At 40.4% G+C, this 24429-nt stretch overlaps 1 protein-coding gene across 5 annotated transcripts in view; it reads right to left on the reverse strand.

Annotated features, from left to right (window-relative positions):
• Positions 1-1870: 1870 nt before the first annotated feature.
• The window catches only part of LOC124265974 (multiple epidermal growth factor-like domains protein 6), a 138748-nt gene continuing 116189 nt past the window's right edge, over positions 1871-24429 (reverse strand). For 2 of the 5 annotated variants that reach the window (XM_046700794.1, XM_046700795.1), the window contains exons 3-6: positions 19245-19487; positions 17951-18097; positions 7747-7890; positions 1920-2104 (exon numbers count right to left, since the gene is read on the reverse strand). In XM_046700794.1, coding sequence (XP_046556750.1) covers positions 1935-2104; positions 7747-7890; positions 17951-18097; positions 19245-19487 — 704 coding nt within the window. In that variant the 3' untranslated portion in view covers positions 1920-1934. Of the gene's footprint in view, positions 2105-7746; positions 7891-17950; positions 18098-19244; positions 19488-24429 lie in introns of all 5 variants that reach the window. The other 3 variants (XM_046700798.1, XM_046700796.1, XM_046700799.1) reach the window with 3 other exon arrangements.

The raw sequence follows: 24429 nt of genomic DNA on the forward strand, positions 1-24429 counted from the left end.
AATGCCCAAAATGTAATCCTATTTAGTGTCCTGAACAATATGTTACTGTATTTGTTGACATGAAAATTCATTTGCAATTTCATGGAGCCAATTTTCAAAAGCCTAGTCGGACCAATGGAAGCAGAAGAACCGCAATCTGTTTCAGACAGAGTATTCAATGCATCTGTGATCTATTTCCAGACTTGAGTATCCGTACCAACATCATGGATGTCATGTGACCCAGACAGTCTATGAAGCCCATTTCTGGTGTCCCCCCGCCTTGATGTTGCTAGAATATTGCTAAAAGTGGTGTTTTCATCTTACTATTTGAATTCTGATATCTATAATAATGGAGCCGAAATTCATAAAACAAAACTATGCATGTTTGGCGCCATTGCCTGGTGAAACTAGAGACAACGGTGACAGCAAACAACGACCAGAAGTCCCTGATTCCATTATATAAACACTAAAAATAGTATGCGAATTAAATTGATTTGTGTACAAAATTAATTTGTGTACAAAATTGTCCGTGGTAATCAGCCGCACATCCACCGGCACGACTCCATTGTATTCTATCACATTTGAAGTTATACTTGCAGTAACCGTCACTACACGGTTGGTTTCAACTGGCGGAAGCGTATTAAAACCCATCATGCCTCAAACAATAATTATATAAAGTAACATCTATGTCTAATCTACCCAGAGTTCGTATTTCCAGAAAGATAAAAGCCAGGATGTACTACATGCAACTGATTGGATGCTAATTCTTGTGATCTTTCGAATTTTACAAGCATTGTCACTCAGGTGACATAATCCCCCCGCATCAAATTATTAAATCAAACTTAAAAGTAATGAAAGAGAAGGTTGTAGTTTAAGATGAAGTTAAATGTCAACAAAAGCATGATCAGTCAACCTGCACCCAAGATGATGCTTTGTGTAAAATATGAAGAAAATACAATGAATCGTTGTAAGATGTCTTGCTGACAAGGTGAACATGTAGGTTAACATGCTGACATCTTCAAGTGTTACTGTGACTTTGGAAAACACCTGAAGGTCACCAACATTGACTGAGCCCTGCGTCTTCCCAAGACAAAGCTTGGTGTCAAATATGAAGAACCTCCAGTGATTGGTTACTGAGATATCTCGCTGAAAAGATCAACTTGCAGATTTACATGCTGAAATATTGAAATATATATCTCCTTGAAAACTATGTGAAGGTCACCAAAATCAACTGGGCCCTGCGCCTTTCCCAGATAAAGCTTGGTTTTAAATATGAAGAAAATCCAGTGAATGGTTCTTGAGATATCTTGCTGAGAGCTTGACATGCAGGTTGACATGATGAACTCGTCAAAGTGCTGCTGTGACCTTGACAATTAAGTGAAGGTCACCAAAATCGACTTGGCCCTGCGTCTCCCTCCGGGAAAGCTTGGTGTACAATATGAAGTAAACCCAGTTAACGGTTCTTGAGATATCACGTTGACAAAGGTAAAACGTGAAAATCCGCCTGTGACCTTGAAATGAAGATCAATGTCACCAAACCTGACTGGGACCTTTGGTTAACTTTGATAAACCTAGGTATCAACTATGAAAAGAATCTAGTCAACGGTTCTTAAGATATTATAATTCGTATGTATGGACGGACGGATGGACAGAGCCTAATACTATGTTCCCTGCTTCGCGCTAAACGCGCGGTTGGGGATTACAAACCACAAAGGAGGGTACATCATAGTAGTAGTAAACATGTTATGATACAATGACCAAATTGTATAGGCATAATCGATCAAAACACACCAGTGGGATAACCTCTTTATCACACCATGTCATTCTTCAATCTGAAAACCCTGTTGTCATCGCACACAGCTTGGTACTGTTATAGACAGTAATATGATTATGTTACAGATATCGACTAATAACAAAAACGTGACTTACAAACTGGTATAAATTGACATTGCACATCAACGTACAATCCTGTATATACCTGTACAGTCTGGTCCTGCCCATCCTGGTTGGCAGCCTGCATTAGAACACTCCCCTGTGTCAGGAGGACAGGAGTCCCCTGTGTTGTGACAGTGACGGGAGTTGCAGTACTTGATACAGCTGTCTCCATAACGACCAGACGCACACGCTGAAATATGCGGAGAGTTGAGTGACGTCATTTATCTCTTATATCACTCGGATATTCCAACATGAACTGCTTACACTGCTCAAACTGCAGTCAGGCCATTGCATGATGAATACAGCAGGACCATCAATTTCAGCACCTATCGGGTGTGGTATGGAAATAATGTTGTACTTTGTACTCGGGTTTGTAAAAACATATTCAAGAGGATTATTTAACGGGACATATTGTTATAGTGAGTGAGTGAGTGAGTTAAAGTTTATATTCACAGCGGCAGTAATTCAGCCATATCGTGACTTAAGACAGTAAGAAATTCATGACAAATGCGCAAAGATTAAAATCCTGTCGACGAAGGACAGTAAAACCAACTACTATATCACAGCAATAGGAAATAAAACTAGTGTATAGCTCTAAAAAGGGATTTCAAATTAGGACAATACAATATAAAATAAGGCTGAGGATAGCCAAAAACTGAAGGTATATCACCACTCTAGGGACCATGGGGACTTACAATGCTTTGGCTACCTGCATGGACCTTAGCTGGATTTATACCATCCCTTCAGCCACTGGCAATTGTACTGATATTTAGCCGTAATAAAACAACAAATATTCTATGATTAAAATGGTGTGTAGAAACACTGGGGCTTGTAACGCTAAAAGCTGCCATCAAGGTATATACTGTCACTGACGGGGTCTTAGTACTATATAAAAGGAAAGGGATGTAACGAGGTCAATATTCAGTTCGTTTCAGTGCGAATTCAACAATACTCACTGTATTTATCCAATGTAAAGTATGCACACTTTTCACGCTAATAGATTTACTACAAAATCATACAGTACCAAAATCGAAGCAGTACTTTGGGAGCTAGGGTCTTCGGAAGCTCGAAAAATCGTGATTGCTCGATTCCGAGCCAAAATCCCTGCTCAGATTTTGTCGTGTTAACTCACCCATTTTCTTGTTTATTTCACAGTAAACACAAACGACATGCACCAAAACATGTTGAACTGATGGCACCTGTCAGCGCGCCAGTCGCCATTATTTCGGAGACACTTACATCTCCCTGTCATAATGAGTTTACGTACATTGATTCATCGCAAACAGAATTGTGTCATGCCCGTTCGCCATTGACAACCTTGGCCTTAACCTGACCCGCACTTAAAAGAATCAGCGATTTATTTTTAGCCAATGTGATCAAGATGAGGCCAGGCCCGAAACATATAAAAAAACAGGTTTGGTACTGAGCTAGAAATCAGCACAACCCTTCTGTAAAACAACACATGGAATGCGATGAACAATCTGTACGATTGACGTTCGTAGGAACGTATTTGTTGGCGTCTGCCAGGCATGGTTCACGGTTTGGTCATCCCCACCATTCACAATATGCCTCTCGTGGAAGCCAGCAAACTGCAGAAAAAATCGGGCTGCGAGGCGTACGCGAAATCTTACGTCACGAGTGATGATCTCATGGCTTTTGATAATAGCAAGAATTACTGTGTTTGGAAGTTTCGGCAGGGACTGGAAGAAAATTGATGCTGGATACGTTGAAAAGGTGTCGTCAGATTGAACGATTGAACGTACGTGTGGACTATTCTCGGTGGGCAAGCGCAAACGTTTTATATCATCACAGCTTACGAAGCGCAAAAACAATTTATATATCAATCATCGATGATGTGATAGTGTCTCCGGTACATTTACCGACGGCCATCAATTGATACCAATTTGTGTTCCAAAGTACCAGATCTAAAGTCGACTACGTTTTCGGCGTAGGATTGAACATCCGGCACGCAACTGGGGAATAATAAAATGGTAGGATACGATAATTAAATCGTCATCGCGACTAGTGATCAGAATCTAGGGGTGAATCCTGATATTAACGTAAATCACATCACACCGAGTACCGGTCAAACGTGAATAGTGACACCACTAGCACTCTCTGATCTTGGGGACAGTCGTGAAATCAATCACCCCAGGAAGGAAAATACCTTATACGCACTTCACTTGCAAAACAACGTGTACGTGCTACGAGAAGTGAAACTAGCAGATTGAAAAGAGACTCAGGGACTTTCTAAAAACACCTTGTACCATCTCAGACACCAAAAACGACAAATGAATGTTGATGGAATCACCCAAAATCGACTGGGTAATCGATATCACCCTCGTCTCACCCAATATAGTCTTAAACAATGATTATGTCTCCGAAGTAACAGAATTATTCTCACGTTCTTTACACCGAAATTTCATAATGCGATACAAGTTTTGCGAATACTGGGTCATACCGGCAATATGGTACCAACCGAGCTTACTGCATTTTTTACATCTGCCACACCTGATTACCAAATATATTTTTTCCTACCCCTAAAATTAAACACCACACTCATGAAAGAAGTTTTTCCACCCGAGGAAGTTCTGGTACTTTTGAACAGGTTAACAATACGCTAGTGTAATGAACATGAACATCAACGTTGCCGTATTCATATACCACAAGGATCAATCCCCTTTACAAGTTTCGATGGGGTTCTTGTTAAAATAAACGAATGGCATCCTCTTAATCTATACGAAAATGGTTATCAGCCTTAGGTACATCAATCAAAGATTAACTGAAAACCAATTAAATATTATTTTCTAACTTATATTATATAAGATTGGGATTGTATCCGGCCATGTAAGAAGTGGTCAAAACACAAGAATCCATGGATAGCTTTCGTTTGCGACAAATAAGTGACATCAAACACCAACTGGAAATTGAACGTGATGTACGACAAGAACTGCGCAAAAAGTACCAGGGAGCCGTGAATATTGTCGACGGGATAGACACTACATTCGTGACAGCCAGCATGGGACTCAGGGCAGTTTGGGTCGGCTTATTATCGACCATTGTCGTCGCCTCTGTAGTTCTCGGGTTGTAAATAGCAGCCAGTGTATCTGGGCTGACGGGAATAGCTCTTAAATTCATTTCACGCTGGCTGCAATGTCAAGCGTTGAAGCACAACGAGATTGGGGTTTTAGCCGAAGCCAAGTTGAACACGATCGATGATCACATATCAACACAGTGCTCACCGACAGCAAGATCACGGAGTACCATTTGGTGTTAGCAGAACTCGCCAAATACCACAGAATGAAAAAAGAGATTCGAACCAAGGCCCGCAAGACGAGGGACATCGGCGAACAGGAGAAAATAATCTGATAGAACAGGCCAGACAAGCATTCCTTTCCAAAACCAAAGCGATAATACGAGAATAACGATGAACTGTTTCCTCGATATCAATACAGATTCATAATGAGCGTGAGTCAGCATTGAATGATGCAATCTTAGGATAGATGACTATAATTAAACATCCAGCTTTTGGATCCACGGTGGCTCAAGTCACAGGTGATTTGGGGATCAGTCTTATGTTGTAGAGCAGCGCTGGTGAAGCCTCTGTGGATGTCTTGCAACTTTTGCTTTCACTCCCTTACAGCAACAATAGCATATCAGGAGGAACCTTGCACAGGTTCACTTCTGAGAGGGACCCTCTCTTTGTGAGAGGTCCAATGCAGTCGACACAATCCCCTAGGGAAGGAAGCTGCACAATATTCTTTATATCTTTCTCCCTAGGGCGTTGTAGACACCCACGGACAATTTTACTGTTTTTCTTGTACACTTTTAAACTATGGACGTCGAATGAAGGGCCGCCATCATTCACCCACATTTTTTCGTCTGTCAGGGCGGCAGTTCACAAAAAATATCGTTATTTCGGGCCTGATATCGTATCACCATTCCCTATATTACAAAAGGAAACAAATGTCCATGCACTACGTCATCTACGCCGACTTCGAGGCAATCATCAAAAACGTCGAGCACACAACAGACAACATATTTCACTTACAAAATGCAAATCCACGAGGCTTGCCGCTTCGGTTACGTTGTGGTCTGATACGACAGGAAAACGAATCCTCCCGTGATCTACCGAGGTACAGACACAGCTGAAAAGTTTCTCACTTACTTGCAACATGAAGAAATAATCATCAGGAAAAATTGTTATAGAACCATCCCCATGCGCATGACCTGTGGCGACTGGCGAGTTGATAAGAACGCCACTCAATCCCATGTGTGCAAACACCCGCTTAACAGTGATTCGGTGATAGATCCCTGTCACATCAACGGCCGTTACAGAGGCGCCGCACACAACGCATGCAACTTGAAACTGAAAATCAATCCCAAAATCATACCCATCCACGTGGTTTTGCACAACCTTCGTGGATACGATTCTCACCTTATCATACAAGCCATCTCGAAAATGGAAGGCAATATAAACTGCATCCCGAGTGACATAGAGAAATACATATCGTTCTCGCTAGATGGACTTACATTTATAGACAGCTTCCCACTCTGAGTCGTTTATTCTAGGATATTTGTGGGGTTGCGACATGTAACTACCTATTAACCCATTTTCTGTAATAGAGTTATCTGCTTGGCAACGAGTTGAGGTGAGGTGAAAGTGTGGTTAACATCGTGCTTGAGATTATTTTGCTCATATGACGACGTGCATGCGTGTGTATGTGCGCCTGCTTGTACTAGCCCAGACTGAAGCTGGTTTTATAGTGCTAGCTAAATGACCATGCTGCAGTGAAGCATGAATATCCCACTCAGACACATTATACTGACTCCGAGCCGACCAGTCCTTGTTGTACCCATTAATGCCGAACACCAGGCAGGGAACGTCTTTTGGTATGAAGCGGTCGGGGATCGAACCAGCGACCTTCCGCTGTCCGGGCGGATGCTCTAACCACTACACCACGGAGGCTGTCGGCGACGAGGTTCTCGAGTTGTGTTGTTTACGTTCCAGAGCTCAGTTTTCACAGCTGGCATGGGAGATTGTATCCTATCTGAGAGAAATGTAACTCGAGGGATATTTTAAGGGTGTGAAACTATTTGTCTCTAGTTTTAGCAATTTCTAGTTAATGCAGAAATATTTCATAAAGCGCTGAAGTTTTCTGTTGAGAGTCACAGTGCAGAGATTTTACGTACGCATCATGCAATTTGTTATAAATGAGGGTGACCCAGAGTAAATAGGGTGAGAGTTTGTATCTGTGAATTTATTGTCATCAGAGTGTTACTGTCTTTTCTGATTATTTCGGAATTATCGTCAAGGAATAGATTAGTATTCTAAGAACTCCCTTTGCCATTGTTGTCAATTCGCACTAAGGATATTATATAGAAAAGAGCGTAAAGTAAGAGGGAAGACAATCAAGGCCTTAAATATCATAGTAGGTTAACTTAAAACCGGGATTTAGGCCAACACGTTATTCAACATAGCACTTTGCTCTCCAGTCAGTACTATTCTGGTGAATTAATAGAGCGTTGCTTCAGATTCGTAACCTGTTGCCGGGCAAACAGTATAGCCCAACGATGGTTTCAACAACCAAAGTATCGAAACTATTATCATTATTAAATTAATTTTTGTTCATTGTTTAATGGTGCTCCTAACAATGTACCAGCCTTAAGAAGTACATAATCGAGTCTCTTCTATATATTCCAGTGCTTCAAATCATCATAATTAAGTAACTGGAATAAAAAAATACAAGGACAAACATCAACCGTTAGTTGAATCTTATATACAAGTGAGCCTTTAATATGGGGAATTAGTGTGGTAAGATAAAATATTACCTTGCCTGCAGTCTGTTCCTCGATATCCAGCCGCACATCCACCGACACACACGCCATGTATCGCGTCACAGACGGAGTCCACCTTGCAGTGACGAGCAGCACAGGAATAGTCACAGTTGGCTCCATAGTACCCAGGTGCACATGCTAGTAAATACAGAAAGTGAATCTGTTAATATTAATACTAAACGTTGCACGTTTGCAGACAAAATAACCAACGTCATTAGAAAGAAATATTCCTAAAAATAGAAACAGACAGCTCAGTGTACGCACAAATATATTATTCAAGTTATTTGAACGCGGCAATGACAACATGTATACTGCTAAAGATAAATAACACAACAGGAGGATTAAAAGACCGAGATGCAAATACATGTTCTGCATGTGAGAACTCATGAATAGGGGCAAAGGGGATGTTCTCGACTGCACAAACGGAGTCTGTTATATTGTGTCCTGTCTAACTGGGGATTAATTCTGCCAATTAAAGGACCACGGGAAAAGCATAGTCGGACCAATGGCAGAGGAAAAACTGCAATCTGTTTCAGACAGACTATTCAATGCATCTATGATCTATTTCCAGACTTGAGTATCCGTACCAACATCATGGATGCCACGTGACCTATAAAGACTATATCTTACGACTCATGTACAAAAGTATTTCAGCAGGGTTACAACATTCAAGTCAAAGGTAAAGATCCCCACATGTTAAGGTGGATATTACCATTTTGGAATTATTAATGCCCAAAATGTAATCCTATTTAGTGTCCTGAACAATATGTTACTGTATTTGTTGATGTGAACAATTCATTGGCATTAACATGTGTTTCACGTTTTTACCTTACCACTTGAATTCTGATACAAATAATGGAGACGAATAAAACAATATTCATAATTCATAAAGCAAAACTAGGCCTTGTTAATTGGTGAATCTTAACCGCCTTGACTCACTGATTAATTAACAAGGGATTGGATCTTGGTGTGTACAAAGAACAATCATTTACCATCACCCACCAGTTATCTCCCCTTGTGAACATTTCCAACATTGTAAATTTTTGGAAGTGTCATATTTCCAAAATTGGACAGAGACAGAGTTTAGCTTTACGCCGCTTTTAGCAATATTCCAGCAATATCACGGCGGGGGACACCAGAAATGGGCTTCACACAATGTGCCCATGTGGGGAATCGAACCTGGGTTTTCGGCGTGACGAGCCAACGCTTTAACCATTAGGCTGCCCCACCGTCCCTCCAAAATTGGACATTTCTGTGAAACATCATCTTTCCAGGACATTTCCAAGCTTGTAAATGTGGACTTTTTTCCAGTGTGTGACACCACTTCTCATTCCGAACTCTGATTACAAAGCTACCATTAAACCAGACATCCGTGATCTGATGCAGAAGATCACTATTTTGAAACACAAACCATAGGAGCTTAACTATACAAGGGTTTTATCAAATTAAATTATATCTAAATCAGGACTCACAAAACATGCGTGTACATCATTAAACATAGAGTCTCTATGAACACTCATAAGCAACTAATTTACTTTTATCCAAATAACATTGTACAATCAATCACATACACTGAAAATGTCATTTCCAAAGAGTTCCTTTGAAAATGTTATAATGCTGAACCTAATATATATTTAAATATACTTGAAAAGTGCCATAACTTTGGCATTTCATGTAACGATATCACGGAGCATGTAAACACTATGTGCCCGGTGCATTGGACATACGCCGCTCAAATAGATTTCAATTCATTCAACCACATTTCTGTAAATCGACAATAACTGTTTAATATCTGTAGCTTCGGAAGTATAGAATAGGTACGATTAATCCCAACACAAACCTTCACACTTTCAGGGGAATATGTTGATGTAACATCCTTATATCAGGTTATAATTGACTAAGAGTACAACTGAGTTTCTATAGAAACACGACGCGGCAGTCATGAACTGCACGAACTCAGCACATCATCAGTAAAAACGAAACATACTTTGTAAACAGGCATCTCCAGTGAAACCATTGCTACAGCCGTCGGGACACGTTCCAGTCACGTGATGACATCTGCCAGATGGCGTCTTACAGTGACGCTCGCTGCAGGCCTTGCTACATCCTGCTCCATACTGCCCAGGGTTGCAGACTGGAATTCATGGTATGTGTGTAATGAAGTGTATAGTTAACTACGTTAAAGACAATGTAATGATTAGCGCTAGATGTAATATCAGGGCACAGGGTGTATACTTAGTCTTATGTACTGTATATATGATTTACTGGATTCATGATCTTTGTGGTGCTCCTCTTTCCCAACCTACAACTGACTGAAACAAAAGTTCAATATTTCTAGCTGCAAACAAAAAGTACAATGAAGCCTAACGATTGGTAGAGATATTTCGCTAAACATGAAACCAAGGACTTATCGTTAACAGAAAGCACCTCTTATTCACGGAGAGACAAGCATGTGTGTCGAACTTTTAAGAATCGCACTGTACCTATGATTTCAACCAATTTAGTAGGGATGAGCAAATATTAGCGTTTCTTACGAGAGATGCTACCTTTAGTGTCAATCTGAAGAAGTATTTAAAGTGTTTTGATAGCAATTGCTAATCACCATCATAGGCTTTTACAGCGTTTGGCAAATGAACACATGTCGGCAAGAAAGGGGATTATGATGTTTTTAAAGAGGTAAGTGTCTGGTACTCTTCATTGGGAATGGATACTAAAAAACTTCTTTTGCACATTGATTGAATTAGATGTAATGGTTTAGAGGTTACTGAAGATTATATTTTCAACTTCCTAGTAAATAGGTGACAATATACGAAATTTCAAGGACATTCAAAGAATTCAAACACAATAGAATAGTTGGAATTTACTTTTCAGGTATTATTACGTTGTCATGTTTCATTTAATGAAACATAATGTATAAACACAAATAATTATACATCCAATCTCGAATAGATTAGACATAATTTAACTTAGTACTTTGAAGCTTACTGAATTGTAATTAGTTATTGTCCATAATCTAAAGTTGACAATATTACCTAATCGAATATAAAGTGATACGTCGCGCCTTTGCATCGACAAATTCAAATCAACAGCTTGGTGCTTTTATTCATGTCAGTGTTATTACAACAATGAAATATTTTGCTAACGTTTGTTACAAAACACAGTATGTTGGTAATTCAAAAACATCTCACACATAGACAGAAGTAAATATCATAAATTATTACATGTAAACCATACAAAGGTATTTCAGGCATTTTTGTTCAATCTGTTGAAATTTCATGTTGATTTGAATTGTCAGTTTTCTGTGCAATTTACATGAGCACTGTATTTGATTTCTGTAATTATCAAATCCGGTGTAATTATCACGTTTATCAGTGAACTCAGTCTGTGTTGATCCATCGTCAATAAAAGCTGGATAGTATAACAGTTACGGTATCGATACACATGCGTGTAATCATTCAATCAGATTACAGTAATGAGATAATTAAACACCTCTTTCGACCTTGACATAACAGCCTCCGGTAGAATGCATATGTAGTTACACCCTTGTTGAAAGGTTTGTCCCGTGACAAGTGTGAAATAAACAGATGAGCTGTAATATCATTGGACAAATTGCTTTATGGAGTCACGTCCCCTCTCTGTAATCTTTATGCATGCATGCACATCTGTAATCTTATGAACCTCGTTTGCACACAGTATAAATATAGGCAAACCCACCTTCATAAATATTGATGAGGGTGTGTGTGTGTGTGTGTGTGTGTGTGTGTTCAAGTGAGCCTTTAATACTTGAATCTAGCGTGCTTGATGTGTTTCTTGACTACATGTTTTTTTTACTTCTTTCGCCTTTCTGATTTCGTTGTCTTCTGCTTTCTTGATGGAATACATCTTGGGTCTCAAGCCGATGTACTTGGTGATCAGCTTGCCCGTGCATTCGTCCTTCATCTTGCTGAGCACTTTTTTTGTTGACGGTGTTGTGCAAAGGATGGTCTTTGGGGTAGTCACTGGTGTCGTACAGGTGCATGTTTTTCTTCATGTCCTCGTGCACGTCCTCTGTGCGAATCTCCATCAGCAGTGAATCCGTGTCTGTGTACAGCACTTCGCACTTGTCACCATACTACTTCTTCAACTTGTTGTAGTAAAAGTCCTACATCAAGTGTTGGGATAAGTAAAGGATGCTTATCCCCATGTAAACAGGCCGGTTGAATTTGATGTGACTTTAATTCATGTGCAGCGCCATCAAATCTTCATTTAATATTTTACTTCTGTTGAATGCCGGGCTGGCTATCCATTTCCTGAGTTTTTCTTCCTCGCTTGATCAGACTAGTTTCACGCTAACTCGTTTGCTCAAATTATTCATCGTCTTGCAAAACACCGAGTTGTTCATGAGTTTGTACAAGGTTTTCTCAAAATCGCTGGTGGCCAGCTTTTGTAAATCCTTGTTCATTCTGAAGTAAGGCTCCATCCAAGGACTTTGATCGAACTCGAGCGCCCTGTGAATTCTCGTGAGTTTCATTCCCAGTGACAAGTACAGCTGCAGGTTACGGTAGTGAACGATGTATTTTTCTTGTTCATCAAGTTTGGTACGAGTTTTTCGAAGTAAGACAGCTTATTTTTTCTCAGCAAGTTTCGTTGATATTCAGACATCCAGTCCTTGTTCACCATTAATCGTTCGGGAGCTAGCAGATAGCTGTTGTGCGATTCGTGTAGTTCTGCAGGATAATCCAAGTTCACTTTGAGTATGTTGTTTGTCGTCGTCGTTGAATACGAAAGTGTAAGGCGTGTTGGAGTGACGACCGTGGCTTCGAGGTCGTTCAGGTGGAACAGCTTGCCGCCAAAGGCTCTTGATATCGTCCATTTGTCATTTTCATTGCGGACGAGGTCATATTTCGTCTTGTTGACTGATCATTCGGTATAGTCGAAATCACATAGGTCACTGGCAGTGGAGCACGTCAGTTTGACACGTTTGTAAATGTTGTTTTTCAGTTGCAAGACGTACAGTCCGGGCTCGTCGAATCCGCGCGTGTCCCCGAGGTTGGAGATCGCTATGTTGGCGCAGTTTCGGATTACTTACGGGATTGTGTTTAATGTCTAAAACCGATATTTTCGGTTCTGCCGTCGTTGTAATTTTCCATTTCAAGGAAACAGCTCTGAGCAGTGTGGAAGGTTCTGCGCTTTGAAAATTGTCGGTTATGCTCAGCTGATCGAGATGAATGCACGGAACGAGATCGAGTAATTTTATACCAATCACGGTGGTTTAAAAACAGGCATTTTAGCCAACAGCTTATTGAGTCTCAAGTCGTTTTTCCGTTGTTGGATAACATGACCGTGCCGTTCAAGTCGTTCATTTTGAGTTCAGCTCCCACGGGTTTGAAGATTTCTTCGCTGAGGGAGCACACACTGTAGTAGCCGTCCGTTATTTGGTTGCGGCTTCGAGCTAACCGGACGTGTTATCAATGGTATGAAGCAGTTGAATGGACTCGCTGCTCGTTATTCCCGGAAGCGCCACGTACATATTGAAAAGTAGATATGTATACTAAAATTTAATATAACAATTCAATATGTACAAACCGGGAGTGTTTTATTCTAAAAGTGATAATATAAGTGCTACCGATCTCACGCAACCGAGTCTTGTGGTCGATGCAAAGCATAGCACATATCATAGTTCAGTTCATCGACGTGTTTAAGAAATACAGATTTTCGTTGACGACTGTGAAAACGGTACACGGTTGGTTTAACAACCTGATGCAGTTCATCCAGAGATCAACCTCTGTGTGGGCTTTCAATCATAGCGTCCCTTTGTTGTCGATTTTGAACTTCGGATAGTCCCGACCCAATGGCTCGACGTAATTTTTATATTGAGCTTAAATGCATCATAATAAAACGTTCGTTGCCCACGGTGTCCCCCATGAACGAAGTGTCAAATGCTGCATCATTGTCGTTCAGCAGAGGCTGGACGTCGAAATCGTCCGTCTGAATATTGTCAGCCATTTTTATATTTTTTATATTGAACTTATAATATAGTTTCAATATAAACAATGTCACAATACGGACGAAAGCTAGATCCTTTCCGGAGATCGAGAGAGCCACTCTGTGTCAAAGCTGTGTGTTAGTTGGTGACCATCACCAACAACCTGAGCACAATCGACCAAAACCAAATGCTGCTGGTTCAATTCCCAAATCTGATCATCAAGAGCGACACATTGTGGAACATCAACCTGAACGTGCCGGCTCGATAGATGAAAGGCATGGTGACGGAATACGAGCCGTTTCAATGAGACAGCAAACTCATTTTGAATCCCAAGATCACAAAAGTGGAAGTGACAGTCGAGGGCGTTCCCAACCAGCTGTTCAGCCAAGGCATTGCAAGCTCATCAGCAATGGGACGAGATAAGAAAACTACCGGCCATCAAGTGGCACTCGCATGAAGTGAACAATGTCATCAAAGAACTGGGTTTGCCCTACGTGACGATTGGTGATAACCTTGATAAACATTACGCGCTGTGGCTGGACATGCGATCCACGGATGGTGGCAGGCTGCACAAACAGCTTGCCGAAACAAATTGACTTTCATCTCGCTGTGTTTCACGTACATCGGATTTGATTTTATTAGACTTAAAACTCGTTTGTTACATTATAGGATGGAGTGTGACGAACTGCTAAAAAAATTTGGATGACGATGATAATAAAAACGGCAAGCAGGAGAGACTGGCGGCGCTTCCGGTTGGTGGCAAAGCCAAACAATACTTGGGTGGGGGCGACCACACTCCCGATAAAATACACAAAATGCAAGCTAAAGAAATCGACAAGCTCTATGGGAGATATGAAGCCAGATTTGGCGCCGAAATGAAGAAAACCATAGGGTCTGTCATAACGCAGGTCTACGCCGGCGTAGCATCGTACTTCCTTCCCATTCTGCCGGAACGTCGACTTTACCAGTGGGAAGATCTCGAAAAAGATCCGTTCAGTCAGCTGCAACTGCAACATATACAGCATGTTTTTGGCTCCGATGACCGCGGCATTAATCGCAGCAAAGAATTGCCAAGAAGACAAAAATAATAATGAAAATAACTTTAAACAACATGAATGGGCAACAGGATGAGGAAACGGCAACGGAGGAAGCAACGAAGATGACAACACCGATACAACTAGTCACCACGAAGAATCCTAAAAAAGTCGCCCCCGGTTGAAAAGGTTGGTTTAGCAAGCACCACAAAAATAATAATAATACCCATTACACTCTGTGGATTGTTGCCACCGTGGCAACGGGATTAAGCGTGGTCGTTGTTATGCTGCTATATAATAACAAACAACCACCACCACAGCAACAGCAGACGACGTAATTATAAATAAATCTGCATGTTATGTTATAATTTCTGTTAAAAAACTATATGTATATTTTATATACACACGATGCTGTCCGAAGAAAAAAACTTTTGTCAACGATGCATATCACACCACCGTGGTCACCGGACTAACCGTAGGATACCCTCGCTTAACGAGAATGGCTCTCAAACAGCGATGATCAAACTCGTTTTCAACGTGCAGGACATGGGCATTCTCGTCATGGACTTCGGGATGGCAATGGCCACCAAGGACATTCTCGTGAAACAAGGAATTATACCAGAAAATATTTTGAAGTAATATTAAAAAACACATAATATAAAAAGAATGGCTATGATCGCTATGATGGTCGGTGGTGCATTAGTCAATGCCCTCGCATTTTCCGGCAGCAATTATCTCTTCTCCAAATTACGAACGTCGAATGCGGCTGAAGTGGAAGTGGAACGTAAACGCCACGATTTGGCCATGGAGAACTGATTTTCATGGCGCTGTGTCTAGCGGCGACCGTGTTGATTGCCAAACAATAAGACTAAAAATATAAGTGTATATACATAAAGATGGAAGACGTGCACCGTATAACTGCAAGTATGTGCTGCTAGGAAAAACCGAAACCTGCTGCAGGAAATGCACCATCGAATATTGCGGCATACAGATAATGTCCGAAGAGTTTGTGAATTACATGTGCGCCGGCAGGTAGACTTGCCAGATGGCTTGTTTTTTTAAACCAAGCTTTGGCAACGTCTTCTGAGACTCGAGCGGCTTTGGCGAGTTTAGGGATGGCATCATCACCTTTCCAGTACCCGCATGAGCTGTAATAAATATTCTCCATTATGTATGTATTGCGTGCGTTTTAATTATTTAATATGTGCGTGTGTCCGTACGAGTAAGTGGAGTTTGAGACATTTCGTGTCCATGTGAGACAGCGACGTCTTGTTAATTCTCAGTTCATACAACCTGTGTCCGTCGCTTCCCAGCATGTTCATCTGGTGTTTGAACATTTTTTTTCTTGAACAGGGCTTCCTTGAATCTGGCGTGCTTGATGTGTTTTTTCACCACATGTTTTTTTCACGCCTTTCGCCTTTCTGATTTTGTCGTTGTCTGCTTTCTTGATGGAATACATCTTGGGTCTCAAGCTGACGTAGCCGGCGATTGACGTGCCAGCGCATTCGTCCTTCATCTTACGTGAATTGCATGATGAATACAGCAGGACCATCAATTTCAGCAGCTATCAGATGTGCTTTGGAAATAATATTGTGTATTCGTTACTCCAGTTTGTAAAAACATATTTAAGATAATTATTTAACGGGACATATCAATCAGAGTATTGAGGTATGTTTAACTTCCTTTGTTCTCAAATCAAATATTTATATTAATGAGAATTAAATAAATGTGTGTGAACAAAAACCCTAAGTCAAAGAATTACGAAGACGAAAAAGAAACTCTTTTTTCGATTGCAAGTACGATAAGGAGACGACCATTCATTTTGCCTTTTAGAAATGCTTACAATATTGACGGAACAAATATCACGGGAACAGTATTACAAACATCCCTGACTTAGTCATAAAACCATATTTAAAAAACCCCAACTAGTTTCTGATTTAATTGATAGGGTTTTAAAACAAATTGAAATTATCGTGAATGTGGAGATTTTCTTTGTTTTCTCCACACATCTACCAACACAGATTCTTGTTCTTCCATCACATATAGAACATTTCTTGCAATAACGGTTACTGCTATGTTGTTAGGACTAGTTCCATGATATCTGGGGACGAATACTAGAACATATTTATGTTATTACATATCTATGTATTATTGTTTGGGCGTATGTTGCTGAACGCCACACTCAGCTATATTCAGGCTGTATGGAGCCGGTCTGCAAGTAATCGAGTCTGGAAAAGAAAATCCACTGACCACCAGCATTGGCATGTCAATGTATTAAGTTAATTCAGTGTGTTACGAAGAATACTTGGTTTCAATAAAATACAAGACCAATATTCATTAACAATGTGTAGGTGATTTCGACGTCAGTTGCCTCGGAGTTTCTGTCATGTTAGTTTAATTCAAAGTCAGAGTCATTGTGATAGGGCGTCCATTGCCAAAAGGCATGATCCAGAGAATGATTCTACTATCTGACACAAGACTAAAGCTTCCAGGGCATGGTGTAACCTTTGATCTGACACATAGAGGCATTGGCGATCTAGATGCATAATGTTTATTTCTTATACAGGGAATAACAAACTTAATACTCTTTTGATCATGTCATATCATTCATAAAAAGACATGTAGTCATTTATCCCAAGTGGTACCTAAGCATTACAAGCTTCAATTGTCTGGTGATAAGACATTTGCCAGTACACACCAGACAGACTGGCTGACCACACGAAACACAGTAGGCTAGTGTATTTGTCTTTTGCATCACCCATATACAAATATTGTAGCCCCAAAAGCAGTTTTGTAAGGCTGGGATCTAAACTGCAATAAGCCAGTGAGACGTTACACCACGAAAAGTACTCAGAGGTAAAAGTTACAGCGACAGTTACTGAAGTACTTGCTACATCTTTCTCCATGTCTCCCAATGGCACAGACTGAGAGGCATAATGTGTTATACGAGGAAGTGTATAATTACTTGTGATCAATTTGGATGTAGGTAACGTCATTATTCACACTGATGTAATTTGAAGGGATACGATGAGTTGATTTGTGGGGTTATATATTTTAGATATTTATGTTTATCACACACAGCTTGGTACTGTTATAGACAGTAATATGATTATGTTACACATATCGTCTAATAACAAAAACTTGCCTTACAACATGATATAAATTGACATTGCACATCAACGTACAATCCTGTATATACCTGTGCAGTCTGGTCCTGCCCATCCTGGTTGGCAGCCTTCATTTGAACACGCTCCTGTGTCAGAATTACAGGAGTCCCCTGTGTTGTGACAGTGACGAGAGTTGCACTCCATGCTACAGCTGGCTCCATAACGACCAGACGCACACGCTGAAATACACGTACAGATGAGTGACGTCACTTTTCTCTTAAATCACTGGTATATTCAAATGTGAACTGTTTACACTGCTCCAACTGCAGTCAGGCCATTGCATGATCAATGCAGCAGGACCATCAATTTCAGCAGCTATCGGATGTGCTTTGGAAATAATATTGTGTATTCGTTACTCCAGTTTGTAAAAACATATTCAAGAGGATTATTTAACGGGACATATCAATCAGAGTATTGAGGTATGTTTAACTTCCTTTGTTCTCAAATCAAATATTTATATTAATGAGAATTAATAAAATTTGTGTGAACTCAAACCCCTAAGTCAAAGAATTACGAAGACGAAAAAGAAACTCTTTCTTCGATTGCAAGTACGATAAGGACAGGACCATTCATTTTGCTTTTGAGCTATTTAGACATGCTTACAATATTGACGGAACAAATATCACGGGAACAGTATTACAAACATCCCTGACTCAGTCATAAAACCACATTTTACAAAAAGAGCAACTAGTTTCTGATTTAATTGATAGGGTTTTAAAACAAATTGAAATTATCGTGTATGGGGAGAATTTATTGTTTTTTTCCACACATCTACCAACACAGATTCCTGTTTTTCCAACAGCATAAGCATATCAATGTATTAAGTTAAGTCAGTGTGTTGCCAGGAATGCTTGATTTCAGTAAGATACAAGACCAATATGCACTAACTATGTGTAAGTAATTTCGACGTTTTTGTCACGTTAGTTTAATTAAAAGTCAGAGTCATTGTGATAGGGCTTCCATTGCCAAAGGCATGATTCAGAGAATGATTCTACTATCTGACACAAGACTAAAGCTTCCAGTGCATGGCGTAGCCTTTGATCTGACACATATTGGCATTGGCGATCTAGATGCATAGTGTTTATTTCTTATACAGGAAATAACAAACTTACTAGTCTTTTGATCATATCATGTGTGACACTTAAAGATGGAAAGATCCGTCTACTTGACTACAGCAGGCAAAGCTGTCAGAAATCGGCAACTTTGCCAACAATTTCCATGTGCTCTGTTTTCGTGTAATTTGCTCATAAAATCAACCACTGGTTTGTGTGATGTTGATTATTGTCTGGCTGCCGATTTCTTGCTTGCCTGTCATTTTATACTTACACCACACCTGTACTTCAACGAAGTCCAACACAGGACCATAACCATCATTATCAGTCTCTGTGTAGGCAGTCAGGTAGCGCCAGGTAGAGGGACAGGTGACATTCAGGACATCAGAGATGTCTGTACCGTCAGGACGTCCACTAACTGAGTGACATAGATGTCCTTCTGTGGGGTCAGATGAATTTGTCCCAGAGGTGAAGAGATTAAGGCCATTACGTCGGTCCTTATCTGAACACAAAACGTCTGTGTCATGTTATCATGTTGTATACAAAATTTTATGCATTGGGTTTTTTGTACTGTAAATACCTCAGTGTTTATTGACTGTGTTTATTGACCAAAAACAAAATCCCTATAAATACTACATGCATACACACACATACACACGCACGAGCGAGCACACACACTGACATATATATGTCGTGCGTAATTTACGGAATTGCCCAATCCGCGAATTACGCAAGACATTTGCGAAACCTCCAAGAATGGGCGACACTCTGCCAAAATCCTGTCATTACACAATAAGTAGTGCTAATTCCCATGGGTTGAGCTATTAATTAATGTGCGTAATCCCACAGATTGAGCAAGCCGGGTTTGTGGAGTTAGAAACCTAGTTGAGCTTGTGTTGACAATGAATAGTGTTTCATAGTTTGTCTGCCAGTAGTCGACTGACAGTTGCACTGAGATGGCGGACAAAATTAAGCTTGTACGTTTAATCAACAGTGATACATTGTTTGTATTTTCAAGAAGTGAATATGAACAGGTGTTATGGTGTGACGAACTAAACAAAGACAGTATGATATACTTTTGTGTATGTTACAGAGATCAGGTAGTATGTGTTCAAGCCACTGTCATCCAAGGAATCGAAAATGTTTGAATAAATAGAGGTTCTAAATAGGGTGTTATAAATATTATAATAAATTTCGTATCATCGTGTTTTAATATGTCTCTCCTTTTGCAATAAAAACATATAAGATGATCACAATATGTCTTGCTCGTACCAAGGGATTACGTAGTGAGGCGTGCCCAATCCGCAGATTAAGCAAGTCATACCCAGTCGCGGATGAAATAGCAAAAACACTGGAAACAGTAGACGGGTTTCGTTTGCGACAGTTATGTTAGATGAAACAACAACTATACACGGTCAGCATTACAGAAAAAATATCACAGGGCTGTCAATTCTGTGGACGGTGCTGACACCGTTTTGATGGCAACGAGCATGGGATTAGGCGCGACAGGTGTCAGGTTGTTATCCGCTATCGTGGCCACACCTGTGGTGTTAGGCATCGAAATAACAGCCAGAGTGGCAGTGTTGGCGGAATTGGCCCTTAAGTATGTATATCGTAAACTGCAACGTAAAGCATTGAAACACGACGGAATTAGAATTCTAGCCGAAGCGAAGCTAAACATAGACGATCACATTTCCATCGTGCTCACCGACTCAGAGGAAGAGTTTCGTTTGGTGATCTCAGAAATCGCCAAGTATCATAGAATTAAGCAAGAGATTCGAACTCAGACTCGTCAAAGCACTTCCATCAGCGAGGACGAGAAAAAAAAGTTCATAGAACAAGGGAGGCAAGAGGCCTGGCAAGACTTCATTATGAAAACCAAACAAATCATAGAAGGAGATTCACAATAAACTGTTTCGCAGACATCAACATAACGTAGCCAGCCAGCCAGTCGGCTGTACAAGCCGAGCCGAGCCGACACACACACACACACGCACTAGCACTAGCAAACACGCACACGCACACGCACGCTCGCACGCACGCACACGCACACACACACACAAACACACACACACACTGCGACTAGCTCACAGCGGCATGATTTAGATTCAAGAGGCTCTCGTCTCGCTACTTTATAACAAGTACGGGAATACGTTGGATAGCTAGCCTTTCGCCAGACAGAACCCATGCTCGCTCAAAAGGCAATATTTCAGAAACTGTTTTACGGAATTTCGTGAAATTTTGCATGCACATCTGCGAGTAATATACACAATAACGGTTAGGGATTGGGGACTTAACATGGCTTAACTTGGAAAATTAAGCCTTTGGAAGGACCTGGTCCCGTTTTGCTATCGTGTATACTACTTCTAAATTAACAATTATTAAAATTGTTTGGAATAGATTCAACGTCATTTGTATATTTTCAAATTTTAATGATTACTCCCTTTCGTTTCGCCATCATCACCGGAAGGGATGATAGCGCGACGTGGCACAACATGGCAACATGACGCAGAGATGTTTTCGTTGCTATAACTTGATATTCAGCTCGTAGAGATACACTCTTCAGGTGAATACTATTTTTCAATGTGCAAGTTTTGATGATATATGTGTTTTATATTGCAAGCGTTTTAAAATACTCAAAATCTGATGGAAATGCCATAATGTCAGTTTTCTTAAAGCGAGTCTATTTTACATGTAGGGGTGTTGTGTATTTGAGTGATATTTGCGGTTTTATATGTGCGTTTTACTTACGTTCTTGTCTTGGATTATCATCTGAACGTTATTGCATTTATAAAGACATGTTTTGTTCGATTAATGCGAAAATGTAGCAATTTTCGAGAAAGTTATATTCTCGATAACCTGTCAATCCTTATGCAGGAAGCTTCTATTTTGCGACACTGGTTGTTTACATAGTCTGTCACTGTACCTAGTGCAAAGCATCACGTTCAGATCATGCATGCATGCATCCATGCATCCATCCATCCATGCATCCATGCATCCATCCATCCATCCATCCATCCATCCATCCATCCATCCATCCATCCATCCATCCATCCATACAATTTTTTGCTAATACTGATAGATTTTTAATTTTATATTCATTGACACGCTTTATTACTTAGCTTGGATTTGCGTGTGTATGGTATTTAGAGAAGAGGGTTTATTATAGCCAGAGTTTGAAATCTGTATTGGAGCAGTTCGTTCAATAATTTGATAATCATTAAAGTATTGATGTGAGATGTCTTAGAAGATTACCATATTTACATTGTAACTAAGCAATGTTTCTTTTCTATTCTTTACAGAATATTGTTTGGTGCTTTGCTTATGGCATTTAACATATCAGAAGATAAATCGAGCTTCAGATGATTACTTGTTGTTTGCACCAAAGTTTCTGAAGATATATTTCAAGAGTTCAAGAGCGTCACCCTATAGACAACTTGGTGTTGGAAACAAGAGAGATTCACGATGGCAACAAAAGTCGAAGTGCACGAGTCTCCTAAAGAAAATACTATGGAGATAGAACAACAAGGGGATCATGATGCTGAACCAGAGAAAAACGTTAAACAGAAGAGATAGGTTCTCAGAACTAAGCTTATGGCAGCTATAAACAGGTTGACTGGTAGTATGAAGAAACATGAACATAATAAGAAGAAAATTAAAACCTATTTCCCGTGACTTTGATAGAGTGATGGATATCAATTCAAATATGTATGAGATCATTCCTTCGCAGAAGAGCAGACTTGATAAGTGGGAGTCAGAAGTCTCCAAATGACTACTACAAGGTAGTCGAGAAGGTAGAGTCATACAGAGATAGTGGACAGTCAGAAGTAAGGCGAAAAAGGAGCAAAGAAGATGTTATTGAGACCAGCTCCGATTCTTCCGATGCATTAGGCTGTGATGATACTAACAAAACATTTGGTAGTGACTGAGAGAAAAATGGTGCCAATGGTTAAAAAGAGAAGCAAAGTGGTGATACTGATGACTGGTCTTCAGTAACCAACGATGTGAAAGGGAAACCTGGTAAGGATGGAAGAACTGTGCATGCCCCAGGCATTGTTGGTGACTGAATTGACGACCTGGTTGAGTTTAAAGAGATTGAGTTTGAAGTTTCTACTGAGTCTTTTTTATGGCAGATGTCATCTTCAAATTAGAGGCTGCACGAGACATTCCACCATTTAAGCTGAGTACATTCAATGGGGATTCATTCACTTATGTAGATTTCATAGAGTCCTTCAAGATCCACATTCATGAGAAGAGAAGCCTTAAGGGCGATCAGAGGATGATTCAGCTGAAGGCACATCTTGCAGGTGAAGCAAAGTGTGCTATTGATGCGTTAGGTGCTTCGGGCAATATGTATGCAACTGCATTGAAGTTACTGAAGAGACAGTTTGGCCAGAGAAGTGTGATAGCACGTGCATTTATAAACAGCCTGTGCAAAGTGGAAAAGCTGAACCCTCATGACAGGAAGAATCTGCGGACTTTATTAATTGACATTGTTGGGTGTCTGGCGACCCTCAAGAGACTCAACTACATGTCAGATGTGAACAGCATCGAATCCCTCTTAGCGATTATTGGTAGGCTTCCCCAAAACATTATTGGACCATGGCGATCAATTGCGGCTGAGATTCGCGACTACGGTAGAAATCCTATTCTACAGGATATCAGTGACAACATCCAGAAGAGAGTGCGGGCTGATTGCGATCCAGACTTTGGGGATGTCATCCATGCATCAGCAGCTCCATTTGACAAGAGAGAGAAAAATAGAGACAAGAGAGATGGTGTTTATTCTGCACAGAGGGCAGTGACATGCTACTTTTGCAGAGATTTTCACAGAATTAGTGTCTGAGTTCAAATGTATTCCTGTTTCCGAGAGAGTTGACTTTGTCAGAGACAATATACTTTGTATTGCACGTTTAGTTAAGGGCCATGGGGCAATACATTGCAGATCTAAACGGCAACGTGATGTAAAGGGTCTGTTAGAACACACCATACCTTGTTGCATGTTGACACCTGAACTGCCAGTGGTGCTATGCCTGATGTAGCAAATGGTTGTCATGTCCCTAGTATCATGCCTGTAATCAGAGCTAAGGTAAGATCACCCAGTGGTCGCTTCAGAGAGGGTAACATTTTGATTGATAGTAGTGCAGGCACTACTTTGATACGCCAGGATGTTGCTATGAGTTTGGGTTTGCAGGGTTAACGTGAGAGCATTGAGATCAGTGTAGTTGGGGAACAAAGAGTTAGACAAAGTGACAGTCGAAATGTGAAGTTCTTTGTCAGTGGAATTGGTGGTTCAGAGGAATATGAGTTGGATGCTCATGAGCTTGATAGAGTGAGTGAGTGAGTTAAAATTTAACGTCACATCGGCAATATTTCAGCCATATCGTGACGAGAACAATTAATTGTATGCATAGTAAGCAATGGTAAACTGTAAAAACCTGTCAACGAAGGACAATAAT

The sequence above is a fragment of the Haliotis rubra genome, unplaced genomic scaffold (genome assembly GCF_003918875.1).
Source record: "Haliotis rubra isolate DU_JTF1 unplaced genomic scaffold, ASM391887v1 Scf1223, whole genome shotgun sequence".
NCBI classification, from domain to species: Eukaryota; Metazoa; Mollusca; class Gastropoda; order Lepetellida; family Haliotidae; genus Haliotis; species Haliotis rubra.